Here is a 14,478-nt window from a genome sequence, read left to right on the forward strand (position 1 = left end):
TATTGTTTGGGTACATTATTGTTCAGTGTACATGCTCACATCTGAAACAAACTTTACGTGCTTGATAACTCTCCCACCCCGCAGACATCTACACACCAATACCGATTTATGTTCATAGCGGCAAGTGCTATGTAGCTCCACATAGGGGACACAGGAAGTGACATATAGCACCTTCATGCGGCGTCAGAACCGCGTAGGAAATTCACAGCCGCACCGGCAGAGCTCCAGAACGTGCAACTCGGCCGGCTCACGCGCGGACGCGCTACAAGTGCGAGGGCCCGCCCAACGCTGCTTGCAGCTTTAATTTGTTTTTTAACTTTAACACATAACATCATGAGAAACAGTTACAATTGGTTATTAAATAATTGTAACCAAGATATAGTATGTACTGAGTAAAACATTTTACAGCTTGAAAAGAAACCAGTCCTTGCTTTCTGGTAGACAGACTATATATATATAAATAAATAATGCATAAGTAACATGTTTGTAGTTTGTACTGTAGTACTCTATATCAGGAGTAAATGTTAAGCCTTGGCTACGATTGACCATGATTCTTTCATTACACACAGATGTTGGATATCACTTTGTTCAGCAAATTTTGCCTTCATTTACTATTAATGTGCTACCACTTAGAAGTTTGTAATGAAGCTGGAAAACAGCACCGAGTTCATAGAGGTGCTCCATGTTGTGAGTGTCAGTTAATGTGGATCAGTGCATCCACAGTTTGCACAAAGCCCAGCATAACTGGAACAAAATGAATCATTATTTCAATAATGTGAAAACAAATCTGAATATTGAAATATCGGTAGGGAGTAACAATTATAAAATATCAAAGTAAGGCTCCATTCTTTTCAAATGTAAAGTAGTTTGACACAGAACACAGAAAGTGAACTCTGAAATGTTAATGCAAAATACATTTAGAGTCAAAGCACACTGAGTGAATGCACCCTGGGTGGATAAGCCTATTGGACAGGGATCAAAAAACCTCCTAGCATCGATCCCTTCCTGTTCTGTCTTTAGAGAATACGCCTCTTCTTCTAATCGAATCCCATGCTGTCTGCCCCTGTACTATATTATCAGCCTGCGCGCAAGCTATTTCTCAGATTTTGCTGACAGGTTGCCATTTGCATACACAGTGCGCAGAGCCACTATGCCGTATGCTTGGCAGCTTTATAGCAACAGCAGCAGGCAACGCTGAATATGATGAAGGCTACGTACTTTGCTCAAGTTCCTGTGGCAGTAGTTTAGTTTGTCTCTACACAGACACTGGCAGAAGGATCAGAGTCTGAGTGCATGTGACATTACACAGTGCCACTAGGATCTTAGTAAGAACTGCTCTTTACAGCAGCTTCTTCTCCCACATGATTACTGAATATTTTATCGCAGTAGTAAGTCATATTTCATGGTCTGTAGTAGTCGAGCTGCTGCTGGGAAACACTTGAGTCTGATATTGAGCATCCAATCAAATGCATTGAGAGGAAGACTTACTGTGCGATTGAACTCACTGTAAATCTGATTTTGCTATTGGCACTGGCAAGACTGAGCGCTGGTTATAGACCATCTTGAGCTTGACCTTGCACTGATCTTCTTTGATCGTTACTGATGGGACTCTCATTACAAGATAGGGGGAAAGGACTCGCATGTTCTTTTTGATCAGCACAGTGAGGGCTGCATGTGCCTTGGATGGCGGTAATGAGAATATGGTGGAATCATCATCGTTGGCAGCAATGTTCATTTCAAGTAGTTGAAGTTTTAGATCCAAGCTCTTGGAGGTGCTTCTTGCACAAACAGCAGTCCGTTTCCACTCATAGATTGATTGTTTGTGACAAAGACAGAACAGCTGCCTCTGTGAGTAGTTCATTTGTATATAGCTAAAGTTTACTCTATAACTGGTGACAAAAAGCAATTTCTTGCTGCCTTAAATTTCAAAGCGACATGACAGGAAAGTGCCCTCTGCAGCGCCGAAGGCCATATTTGATGAATCTATTTACTTAAATCACTATCATCACTGAGCAGCCATCATCATCATTTTCTCCTTGTACACTAGAGCGCTAATACAGCCTAATTGTGGGCTCTCTAAACAGAGCATCTCATGAATATTCATGTGGGCTACAGAGCTTATTGTCTTTACAGGCATGACAATTTCAGCTAGGGATCTCAACTGATAATTGGACAAGGCTAGGGAGATATGTACACAGGGTGTGCAGGGGCAACTCTGTGTCCAATTCCAGTTCTGAGTCAACAATCCCTACGGGCGGACCGTCATGTGGTTATACCGTCTTTGCGTCTGTAGCCTGTGCATTAATTACCCTGAGAGTGTTTTTTTTTTATCTTCATCTGATGGACGGCTTTTATGATGACACAAAAAATTAAAGCAGCCATTAAGGCTTGATCTGGTTGTTGTTGTTTTGTTTTGTTTTCCTGGCTGTTTGTGTGCCTCACTAATGTGATGAACCTCCATTCAAAAACAACCAGTGGGGCATGTGATTCATACACTGTACCGTGTTGCTCAGGTTACTCGCCAAATTAAAAACTGCTAGTGCCTTAAAGAAGATCAATTGGACATACTAAATATCAGGGATGCACACATTAACTGCCAAAATTTTAATGGGTGTTTCACTGGCAACCGAGAAACTACTTATTTTTTCCCTGTTTATTTCTATCATTGATCTAACCCATCTCCTCATACTTGTATGAATGAAGACACTGGCCAGTAAAGTTGTTTGTCTTGTTTTCTCTCTTTAAGTTATCCATATCTCTCTTCCTTGTCATTCCCTGTTTAAATTTGGCTCCCTTAGTTTACCTCTTCACTCTTTTGTGAATAAGGTCTTTAACAAAAGGGCCATGTGTAACTTATTTCTTCTAACATCTGTGCATATCTATCAATCTTGCTTCCAACTGTTCACAAAATGTAAAGAAACTTAAAATATAAGGACAAAAATTCTAAATTTGTTTTCAACACAATTTGTGGTTTGCACTTTTTAAACAACAGCCATTCAACCTGTGGTACTTGCTGTCATCACAGTAACCATGGGTTTCGCCAAATCAATAAGGACAGAATTTTAAAGGATTATAACTTGATAATAAGGTTTCCTGCTCTGCTCTGCACTGTCAGGGCAGGCCAACAAACTACCTGATGGAACCTCCACTCTTTCAATGCACTCCCCATACATTTAGACAAACGTATACAGATAGAGTTGCAATACAATGTATAATCAGTCCTAAACTTTGTGTACAGTAACTGGGAGCATGCACAGCGCTGTGTAGGTGTGAAGTTGAATGAGGTTTGCGCACACGTGAAGTAAATCTTCACAAACAGGGAGCAATGTTGCTGAGAATGAAAGAGGAGATGTGAAATTGGACCTCTACACACAGAGAAATCACTACGGTATCGTACATCTAAAGGCTCTCAAGACGAGGAGGGAGCAAGATGAGAACACTTCAGAAGATAATTCTGCACTGCAGCAGGGGGAATCTCACATGCACAGCACTGTCACAAAGAAACATCATCTGGACCGTGTGAAAACTTCTGAGGTTACCATAGCAATGTGTCCCTTTGTGTGTGTGTGTGTGTGTGTGTGTGTGTGTGTGTGTGTGTGTGTGTGTGTGTTTCTCTCTGTCTATGTTACATTACAGGGCTGCCACATCATCTCCTAGTCCCTGCATTGGCATAATTAATTCACTGTGATTCACAACTCCTGGGCCAGAATCAGCTCATTGTGTATTCATCATGTTTTGGCTCATTACTATAACACAGAGAATGCATTGTGCTGGACTTATTTTATTTAGGGTTAGACAATACAAAAAAATCATCTACACTGCAGGTCAATGTTAGCGTAAGTTCCACCTGCATTGCACCTCCGGTGAAAGAGCAATGGATTTATTGGACAGCCCTGCCTGACTCCTTAAAGGTCATCATCCCAAAGCAGCACGCTGAAACCAGGTCAGCCACTGCACACTCACTGAAGGTAGGGTATGCAAATCTGGAGAAATCTAACACCATGACAAATACCGTGATATAGCGATCGACGACACAGCAAGTAATATAACTAGAGTTTGCTAGCTTGTGGGTTAGCAAACTGACGCTAAAGTTGCTGCTGCAAAGCAAACATGCAGAGAGGACAAGACGGTTTCCCAGAGCAGCACAGCAGCTCCAGACAGCGATACTCACAACTCTCCTGCTACGATTGCTACCATCACTCCAACAGCATTTCTTGGTGAACTATAAAGTAAGCAAAACGTCTGTGGCCGAGTCATTTAACGTTACCTGACACGCAAATCACAGCTGGAATGGCTGAAATAGTGTCGTGTGGCGGGGTACGGGCCACGTTGTTTGTTTCCCATTTACAGTGTACTGCGTTTGTACTGTGTAACTTTTTTTCAGCGCACACACACACACACACACACAACGGACAGCTAACGGACCGTGAGGAGATATTGACTGAATTTGACAAAAAGACAGACTGGATTAGAATTGCATAACGCACCTTTAAAGCTGAAGGTATAGCCAAAGCGTCATCACGGTCTCCACAATCACCACTGCTACCACAGTTGGAGGTCATTTACTGCTGAACAATTAGTCGAATAATGTTAATTACAGCCCTAGTGTCTTTTAGATGACATCAACACCAATTCGGATTCTGCTCACCGATCCTGGTTTGTATCAGATCTCTACTTTGATTCTTTTCCATTTCATCTGAGTAACAGAGAAACCAAAATGTGTTAGAAGCAATAGCAACCTTTCTTTCATCAGATTTAAGGCGCAGCAGACCCATCACTTTAAACGCCTTTGTTTCATGTCGTACCCCTCACTTCTTATCTTCCTTCACCTGTCACTATCAAATATAGGCAAAATAATAAATAAACTTGTCATTAATGATTAGGTATTTCTTTAGTTAAAATGTAAATAAATATCAATATATAGGAAATGTGAAGTTTGGCTACACCTTGGAGAGAGAGCTTCCACCATATTATTAACTCTACCATCCTTTTGCATCTTCAGTAGGACCCGGTTCTGCAGCCACTGTGACACATTGCTGTGAAGAAATGGACCAAAATGCCATACTAACCTTTCGACTGTTCACAGAGGGAGACATTAGGGATCTATTTAGAGCCTGGTGGGAGGTGGTGGGAGGTAATGCAGTAGACGGATAGGAAGAGGAAGGGCAGTCGCTAAGATATTCCGCATACAAGAGTAAAGAAAAATTGTGATGTATACTGTAAATAGTTCTATACAGTCCAGATCTATACTGCTTAGGTAAAGAGTTTTGAGAAAAAAAAGTTTGAGTCTTTATTTTCAGCCCCTAAAAGGTGAAAAGTACACTGAGGGTTGAATAATGCATCTTCACTTTCAACACCAGCTGTCTTGTATGAATGGGACGGTACTGATGGACCATAAATGATTCACGATAACATCTCCGATCCCAATTTAAGATCCTTTTCAGGAAATGTTTAATATGCAAACATATGTCTTAAGCATTTATTAACCAGAAGAACGAAGAAAAAGAAAACAGCAACACTGTAGCTTCTTTCTCTAACCATGGCGGAAGATAGAATACTTGGGCACTGACATGTATGACACTGCCTTTAGGTGCGTGTTTAAGGTGAGAAGAAATGGACACTGTGGCCTACTTCTTTCCCCTTAGCAGCTTCGTGTTCTGGCCCAGATACACCTGACTTCTATTAGTCCTCACAGGTATTTAGGACAAGCACCGGAGCTGTATATATTCAGTTCACCAGACAGGTGTGCACTCATATAATGCTTCTGCTCAAACCCAATTTTTAAAACCCCTACCATGTTACACAGCACCGTTTTCTGACTCTCTGAAAACGGCATGTTTCTTTCAACACCTGTAATTAGAAGTGTGACTGTTTTTATAGACCTCTGATCTGCGATGTGAAAAAGGTCTGTTTGCATACAGGCTCCCCCCGGGGTATTAATGGGCAGCTGGTAAGGAGGATACTCTGTACTCATTCACTGTAGAGTATTTCAAGAATGAGAATACTGATGAGAGTGTTGCCAACAGTGAGTCTGTGTAACCTGGTTACTGTTGGCTGGCTGTAGTAATCCGAGATCTTAAATGCAATGTACATGAGAAACTCAGTTTCCTTAATTAGGGTAAGGGATTAAGGGAACTCTTGTTAACATGGCTAGATTTCTGATGGAAATCCTGATTTTCAGCCATGTGCACACTGAACAATAACTGTCTTTCTTACTGGGCTTTTTTGTGTGCAAGTATTATTTTGTGCAACTGGATCAAAGGGGAGATTATTACTTGTAGTGGTGCATCCTTGTGTCCAAAATAATTAAATCCAAAGCCCTTGGTTAAGAAATATGGTTGGGGATAGGGGAGAAATCGGATTACTGCCCAACTGCATGCAAACACAGGTTTTACAGTAACATGGATGTAAACACGTTCTCTGATTTCCTGCCTTAACCTGATTTCCCTCAATAACCTTGTTCCTTGTATGCATGTAAACTTAATGAGTGTGACAAATCCTCTGGCAACACAACTGAGCTCAAAGCCTGATTTAAAGAAGTACAGAGATGGTGGGGGTGTGGTATTCTGACTTTAAAGGGGATGGCCAACAGGCAGGCAGTCAAGTCCACAGTCACCTTCTTCTGACCTCATTCTCTCAGTTACAACTAGCCTCCTGAAAAGATCTAATCTCAGAAATGTTATCATTTACTATCCACTTAAAAGTTGGAAGTATAACAGTGTAAGGAAAGGATTAAACAGTGTTTTTCCTCTTCTAACATACGCTGCAACCGTTGCATGTCCGACAAACTAAACAGTAGTAACCGAGAGTTAAGTTATGGTGAGTTCCATTTAGATTGTAAGTCGGGCGTCGGAGCTGGGAATGACCTCACACCCGAGTTGACAGCGTTCCTGTTAAGAAGTCGGAAAAGCTCGCTCAGCCAGCCATTGTTTACAACTAGCCAGGTTAGCTATTGTTAGGTCGGTTGATAAAAAATAAAAAAAACACATTATGCAGCAGCAAGCAGTTGGACAGCACTTTGTGTATGAAAATTTCTATGAGACACAAGTACAAAGAAGTGCTGATAAACAGTATAAACAACAGCTTTCACTAACTGTTAATACTTGGAGCAGCCATCTTGGATCACAAAGTCGGGGTAGTGCGACTTTGAACTCGGAAATTCTCACTTCCATGCCAAATGGAACGCACCACTATTTTCACAGTCAAGGATTACATTATCATAAACTAAATACATTAGTTTATGGGGTTACAGTTACAGCAACTAGAACATCCACTGTGTAGTATTTCCCACTGTGTGGAGAGCGGCTATAATCAGAGTTGAGGCTAATGTTAGCAGCTCTTTAATGGATTTGGTGAATTTTAGACTCCAGCAATCCAATGTTACCTGAACAGCCTGTCCCCCCCCAGAAAAATGACCCAACAGGTCATTTGTGCAGCACATTATTACGACCCGTATTTACATTTATTGTGGCAGCGACCTCTAGAGGCCGTACGGCGGCAGCAAAGGAGGAAATAGTACTTTCACGCAAATGAGAGAGAGAGAAGCCAGAGAGAGACAGCATTTTCACCAAATCCATGTAGCTAACGTTAGCTTAATTAGCTAGTAAGCAACAGCTGATGAAATCTGCCAGCAACAGTTATCAATTCAGCTGAGAAAATGTTTTGAATGTTAAATCAGCCAATCAGTCAAACAAACTATTTTGACATTGAAACAACGCAGGGATGCTGAGATTACCTGCAATAAAATGTAGGCTGGCTGCTAAATTAAACATCGGAGCCCAGGGTGTGTCTTATTACACTGTACAGAGGCCTCCCCACACTGTCACACACGCACACACGCACGCCCTGTGTAATAAGTGGGATTACAAACTACAGAGAGTTTACATCAGTCTGTCAACCAACTTTGTCATTTGCGATTCAAGTCTTTATCCTCTCCGATCCTCCTCATTTGCTACGAGGTTGCCTGAGTATGGGCACAGTGAAAATGTACTTAAAGTTTCATCCAGGTTTCCCAAAGGAATTTGCTGGGCGAGACTGCTGCTTCTCTTCCTCCCTGTCGTGAATCTAGTTCAGTAATAGAAGCGGGAATCAACTGAATGTGGGCTGAAAGCAGTAATATATTTCTCCATCAAAGAAGTTTACGACCACAGAGCCAAATATTGAACTCAGCTGCAAGAGCGCCTACAGGCAACAGTTTTGTTGCTTTATTAGATGCTCCTCTTATCAATTCTAGTCTTTCATTTCCCGTGACAAAGACTAACGGATTTACGGTTAACAATAAAGCTCCCTGACTCGGGAACGTGCAAATGCAGTGACAAAAATCGCAGAAAGGGAAGACAAAACAATCACTCCTCCAGCCCACTTCAATTTCATTCCCCTTGTCCTAATCCCTTCCTCCCTGCACAGAAGCAGGCACAGATACACACACCTCAGCAAGCAAGAGCGACCTTTATTCTCTCTGTTGTCACCTCAGCATCAAGCTGAGCTCATCTCTTTGAAGACTCCTTCACTCTGGCACTAGAGCTGCTACAACTGCCATCACCTGCACATCACCTGAAGCAAACAAGGTTACATAAGACTGCAGAGATGGACAAAAAGTACACACGAGGCACTGTGAACTGCTTTTATGAGGTGCTGTATCGTTTGCGGAGGAAAAGATCTGTTACAAAATGAAAAGGCAACCAGTTGGGAAAAGTTAAATCTACCCTTACCACATGACTGACAGCACAGAAGGCCTTCGTGGAGACATTTTGACATGCCACGGCAGGAAATGCACAGGTGGAAATAATAAAAACTAATGATGGCTGAATTCCATTTAACTGCTTAATTTTTAGGGCGCGGGTATTGCGCATGCTGGCTGACTGTCACACTGTCATGGCATAATGGGACACTAGAATAGAACGGAGCCATCATTAATGTTTTTAATAACACCTGCGCTTTTTGTATTATCACAATTTAAAATGACTGCAGTGAAAATGGCTACACAAATCTGTCAACAGTAGCACTGGGGATGTACCATAAGTGGCCAACTATGCAGCTGTTGCATATAAATAGAACAGCATTTTAAATGTAATGATTACAGTATATTGGAAAATATTTATAAAGTATACCTTAATAAATGTGAGGTAAAGTGGTAAATATATATAGCAAACAAGGCCGGTTCATGTAGCAGAAAAACCCTGTAAGTAATATGTCACTTGACATTTCAATTGCTTTCATCTCTTCTCTCTGCAAATGACAGTCACACATCTGCCGACAGTTTCACTTCTTTCATTTCTTATTCATTAAGTGAGAGTTCATCTGCTTTCAGAGACGGCACTCCAACCGTCATCTCAGCTCCTTTAAATGCTTACACTTCAAACCCTTTCAAGTCTTTGAACAAAAACACTTCCACTGTTCATACACAACTTAGTCCAACTGCTCAGCATTTCCATTTCATCCAGTAAATGTATTTTAAACTCCACTCTTACTTCAACTTGCTCAGTGTTTTACATTTACTTACTTAGCTGACGCTTTTATCCAAAGCGACTTACAATTGCTATACATGTGACAGGTTGCGCGCCTTTGGAGAAAGTAGGGGTTAAGTATCTTGCTATGGGTTAGTGGTGGATGTGGCGCAGGCATGTGTCTTATACACTCTTCCATAGCCAGTATGATGATAGTTTGGTACGTTTGGAAATGAACTGTTGCTATACAGTTGATCATTAAGTTGCTACAAGGGAAATGCTCAACAAACTGTGGCCACGCTCTGCGAGTAGATGATACTGCAATATGACCAGGACAGTATTCCCCACCTATTGTATTACTGCTAAGGCCAATTATGGCGGCCCTCTGCTGTGGCAAGGGGCCAGTAGCTGCAGGCAGCCATGAAGAGGAGTTGAATAAAGTGAGAGAAATTGAGAGTATGTAACAGAGATGAAAGAAAGTGAGAGTCTCAGTATTCAGTGCAAGTAATCAGCCATCTCTCTCTGCGTCTATCTTTATCCCCAACAAAATCTGCTTTCATTGCCTCATACACTTATCCTTGACGGGAAGAGCAGTCACGCACATACTCAAGACATTCAGGCACGTGCACACACATACACACGCCTACACAAAGAATAGAAGTTTATCGTCCACAGAAGTGGAAATTTGCCTTTGGCTTAACAAGGATGATCAAATGCATACAACAGCGTAACAACACAGTAAACAGACAACATAATTAACAGCATCTTCCGTATGCACAGTCACGCACACATTTTCAATACTTTGTAAATCCTTTGGAGCAAAAATAACAAGTACACCAAGTCCTTGCCCAAGCTCAATTAAAGCAGGCATTTGTCAATTCTGCTCTCTCTCTTGAATACTGTAGCACATTCACTACAAGTGTCCTCTTTCAAAAAGCGACAAGCTAGTGCTGTGCCGAGATAGCGTGCCCCTTTGTCTGCAGCCTGGCTAATGGTTAAACCTAACAGTCTATACACTCAAGTCAGTCAGCTTCAACTGTGTCTACACCTTTGTGGGGTAATGAGGCTGAAATTAATAAGAGGTTAATTAATGATCATTCTCCCAACATACTTATATTTACAATACCACCAGAAGTTAAAACAAAACCCAAAATAATGTATTGTACTCACTTGTACTCTGACCCCCAGCCAAAGGTCCAAAGCCAGCTAATGTTCCGTTTAAGAGGCTGGAGCAATTGTTTGATATTTCCGCTAGAAAGATTTACTAATCATAGGTGCCCAGCTGCTCACAGTTCATCATTAGTCACAAAGGCCATGGTATAGTATATAGTATATAGTGGTTTGCAACGTAGGGGTTGGGACCCCCCTAAGGGATCACAAGATACATCTGAAGGGTCAGATGATGGTCGGCAATTATTTTTTTATTTTTATATACTGAATGCTTGGTTGTCTTCGGGCCTCTAAAAATACTTTAAATAAACAGTCTGAGAGGGGAGAATCTTCACTTTCAAGTATTTGTTTGAGTTCATTAACATATAAAACAGGGGACTAAGGGGCCCAACTAAATTTTAAAGGAATAATTTCACATTTTAGGTATTCACTTTCTTGCCAAGAGTTAAATGAAAAAAATTGATATCATTCTGATGTAAAAAGCTAAGCAGTTAGCTTAGCTTAGAACAATCACAACAAAAGAGGATAAAATCTACCTACTAATTAACACATTATATCTCGTTTGTTGATTGATTTGTCTGAAAAACACAAGTGTAAAAACTGCATGTTGAGGTTTAATGAGGAGTTGTGTGGTGAACCATCTCTTGGTCAGGTGCAGTGACTTTGTGAAGTCTCGGCTGGTTGCTTAAACGCAATTTATCTACCACTGACTTTATTCATTTCTCACCCTGAATGCTGTTGTCAAGGAGTTTCAGGCAGAAAAGCAATGCAGAAACAAGCAGGATGTGCACCTCAATCAATTCCACAGCCTCCCTTTGCTAATCAAACTATCTGCCAAAAAAGCCCTTTTGGCAGCTACGCTTGGACATCAACCTGACCGCTTGATTATGTTTGCAGCCTTTTGAGACAAATGCTGCTCTAATATTACTGCCTAATGTAGGCCATATGCCGTTTTCCAAGAAGCCAAGAGATACTGTTTCTAAGAGACCTGAAAGGCAGCAAGAGACTTCTGGAGTCAAAGTCAGCATCCACAATGCACTGCACCATGGTGTGCTCAGACGGTTTTCAGTGCTAGGCAGCTCTTCGAAAGGTGAACAGGGTAAGTTGATGAGACTGACATGAACAGCTGTCTCTTTTTAATGCATATGAGCCCCCCTCCCACTTTACTCCAAACCTGCTATGTTCCGCAGAAGAGTGTTTCCTTGCAGCATAAAGGGACTCGCTCTACAGTACTTTGTAAATGCAACACTGTATAAATGACATCGGACACAAACACGCGCAAAGAACCGAGTGGATCTCTATCTACGCATCATGGCAGTGGTTATGACAAAGGCAGGTCTGATTGCCATGATGATCCTGATGATGCAACTGCACTCACTATTGACAGAGTGGAAGGAAACTGAAGCCCAGCGGTTATTAGTGCTTTGTATGTCATACATAAGTGGCACTTACCTCATATTTATCGTAGGAGTGTATGGAAACTGACTTCTGTCTGATAATAAAGATATATGGGCGCTCTCTCTCTCTCTCTCTCTCTTCATTCAGCACAGACAAAGTGGAGAAACACACCATCTCACTCCTGAGAGGTTCATCCCTGAGACTCAAGGTTTCTGCTTTAATCACACAGAACAGCCACAGAAACAGGAATGTGTTCAATCTGTCCAAGAACATTCTCTCTAAACTAGCAATAGGCCAATTATATAGCATTTTGAGAAAATGAGGCCGAGAAACAAAAGTTGTCTGCAGACACATCTGCAGGCAGCCTTGTCAGTGTGGCTATATTGTGTATATTGTTCTATTTCATTAAGTAATCAAAATTCCATCTAAAATAACACAGTACTGGCTAAGATAACCATGTTGGGTATATCGGACTGCAATTTCCATGGAATAATGTAATTATAAATGACTTTTCTTTGTTTTGATATCGGCACTATATCGGCCATCAGCTGCCCTGCTCTCTAAATGTCGGCATCGGCCATTGAAAAATCCATATGAGGCGATCCACTACTCTAAACCATAACACATTAACCAGCTGATCAACTGCTGCAAAAGTGAGAACAGACCAATTAGAGCTGGACACTTTTCTTGAAGGTTATTGACAAAAATCTGGTATCTTTATTGGGTTATCCTTGTATGTATGAACACACATACACACACACACAGAGGCCATATGACCACATCCCTGCAGTGAAATGACCTACTTTACTCAAGTTTTGCCTGTAACTTGGCCAGCACATTGATGGTAGCACTGGATTGCTGTAGTCTATCACAGAGATTCAGTGCAGAGCTTATTGGGTGCACTTCCAAGAGGCTTATTTCTCTGACACACTGACAAGATATCATGAATTAACATTACTTCCACGCATGACACTAATCTTGTCTTAATTATGCAATTAGCTATCTGTCTTCAAATAGTCCATATTTCAAAGAGTTGATTCAGCCATTTATGTATTTTCCCACAGGATGAACAGCAGATATTTGTACTGTGACTGAGTGAAAGAGAGAAAGATATTCACTGAAACTACACGCAGGATCACTTTGTGGAAACTATAAGCTGTCAGTGCACGTTGTGTAGGCATGATAAAAATACATTTTAAATATTACTTTAGTTGGTCGCCTCTGGATAATAAAACTGACAGATTGATTAGTTGTCTATTAGTAGGAAGTTGGAAACACAAAACCAGCCTTTGTTGAGTACAGGCAACTTGCTGTGTGTTTCAGGATAAACTCTGACCACCTAAACAGCGACAGCAGTGCTGTTCTGTCAACATTTCAATTCCTAGTAGAAACTTTGACAACTTAGCCTCGCTTTCACAGCAAAACTCTGCGTCAGCGTTGCAGGCTGCTAACTTAAAAGATACTGTAAAATAATGAGACTATAAATTAAATACGACCAAACACACCTATCGGCTAACTCTTAGCTACAATTTAGTGGGCTACTGTTATTGTTGCTAGGGGTTTGAGGAACCCGTGCTTTACTTTTCCGTCACTTACCATCTTCCTTTTCATCGAAAACTGGTCGCTTTGAAGAACTATTGGCTCCCATCCTCTTCTTCCACTTGCCCCAGTGAAACATTGATGCCCAGATTGCATTCCTTGCCTCTTCAAGATAAACTACAGCTCAGTGTTGGACACCCTCCTCAGAAAACAGTAATCATAACCATACATTTCACCCAAACCGTGTCCGTTATTTCGCTTTATTTTATCCGATATTTATTCTGCCGAAAATGAGAGCACCGCAAGTCTTTCTAAACCAGGGGAGGGCAAGTGCAGCAGGTACCGACGGACTGGAAAATATTTTAGAAGAAAGACTGTTTGTTACAGTTGGAGGTATATATAATCACTCAGCACTGGTAGTGTTCAGTAGTCTTCCGTAGCCTGCCAGCCCTAACCGAGAGACTTGTGTTTGTCGGGGCTGAGAGTAAGAGCTGAGTCAAGTTAGACACGGTAAGCTAAATCAAAACAGGAAGTTGTGCAATTTTGCCTTAAAAATAAAAGCTTCACATGTTGTAGGTGTACTGCAGTGGCCTCATATTAGCAGCGACTGGTGGTGGCATCACATAGATCGATTGGAGAACTTAAACTGCATACAGTATGTAAACTAATCGGTGCCGTTTAGCTAAAGATTAATTAAGTTGATACATTAACTTGAATAATTTACATTACAACCGTGTATAAGTCAGTTGTCAGTTCAGATTATAAATGTTCATCAAAGCAGCTGATATACAAAATATGTGTGAAGTCTATCCAAATAAGTACCTGTTTTTCACCATGGACTAGCCTATAGCTCACGTAAGTAACAGCCTTTAGTGGGACAGAGAAAAAAAAAATAAAATTATTTATATCCATCAAAAGTCCTTCT

General features: G+C 41.2%; 1 protein-coding gene across 3 annotated transcripts in view; it reads right to left on the minus strand.

Moving 5' to 3' along the window:
• LOC123983968 (serine/threonine-protein kinase 32C-like) overlaps positions 1–14,077 on the minus strand; it is an 81,569-nt gene extending 67,492 nt beyond the window's left edge. Inside the window, exons 1-2 of one of the 3 annotated variants that reach the window (XM_046070478.1) lie at positions 13,611–14,077; positions 12,069–12,229 (exon numbers count right to left, since the gene is read on the minus strand). Coding sequence is in view for 1 of the 3 variants with exons in the window: in XM_046070477.1 (XP_045926433.1) it covers positions 13,611–13,692 (82 nt within the window). In the remaining 2 variants the exon portion in view is untranslated. The remainder of the gene's footprint in view (positions 1–12,068; positions 12,230–13,610) is intronic. The other 2 variants (XR_006828336.1, XM_046070477.1) reach the window with 2 other exon arrangements.
• Between the last annotated feature and the right edge of the window lie 401 nt (positions 14,078–14,478).

Source organism: Micropterus dolomieu, linkage group LG15 (assembly GCF_021292245.1).
Source record: "Micropterus dolomieu isolate WLL.071019.BEF.003 ecotype Adirondacks linkage group LG15, ASM2129224v1, whole genome shotgun sequence".
Lineage (NCBI taxonomy): Eukaryota > Metazoa > Chordata > Actinopteri > Centrarchiformes > Centrarchidae > Micropterus > Micropterus dolomieu.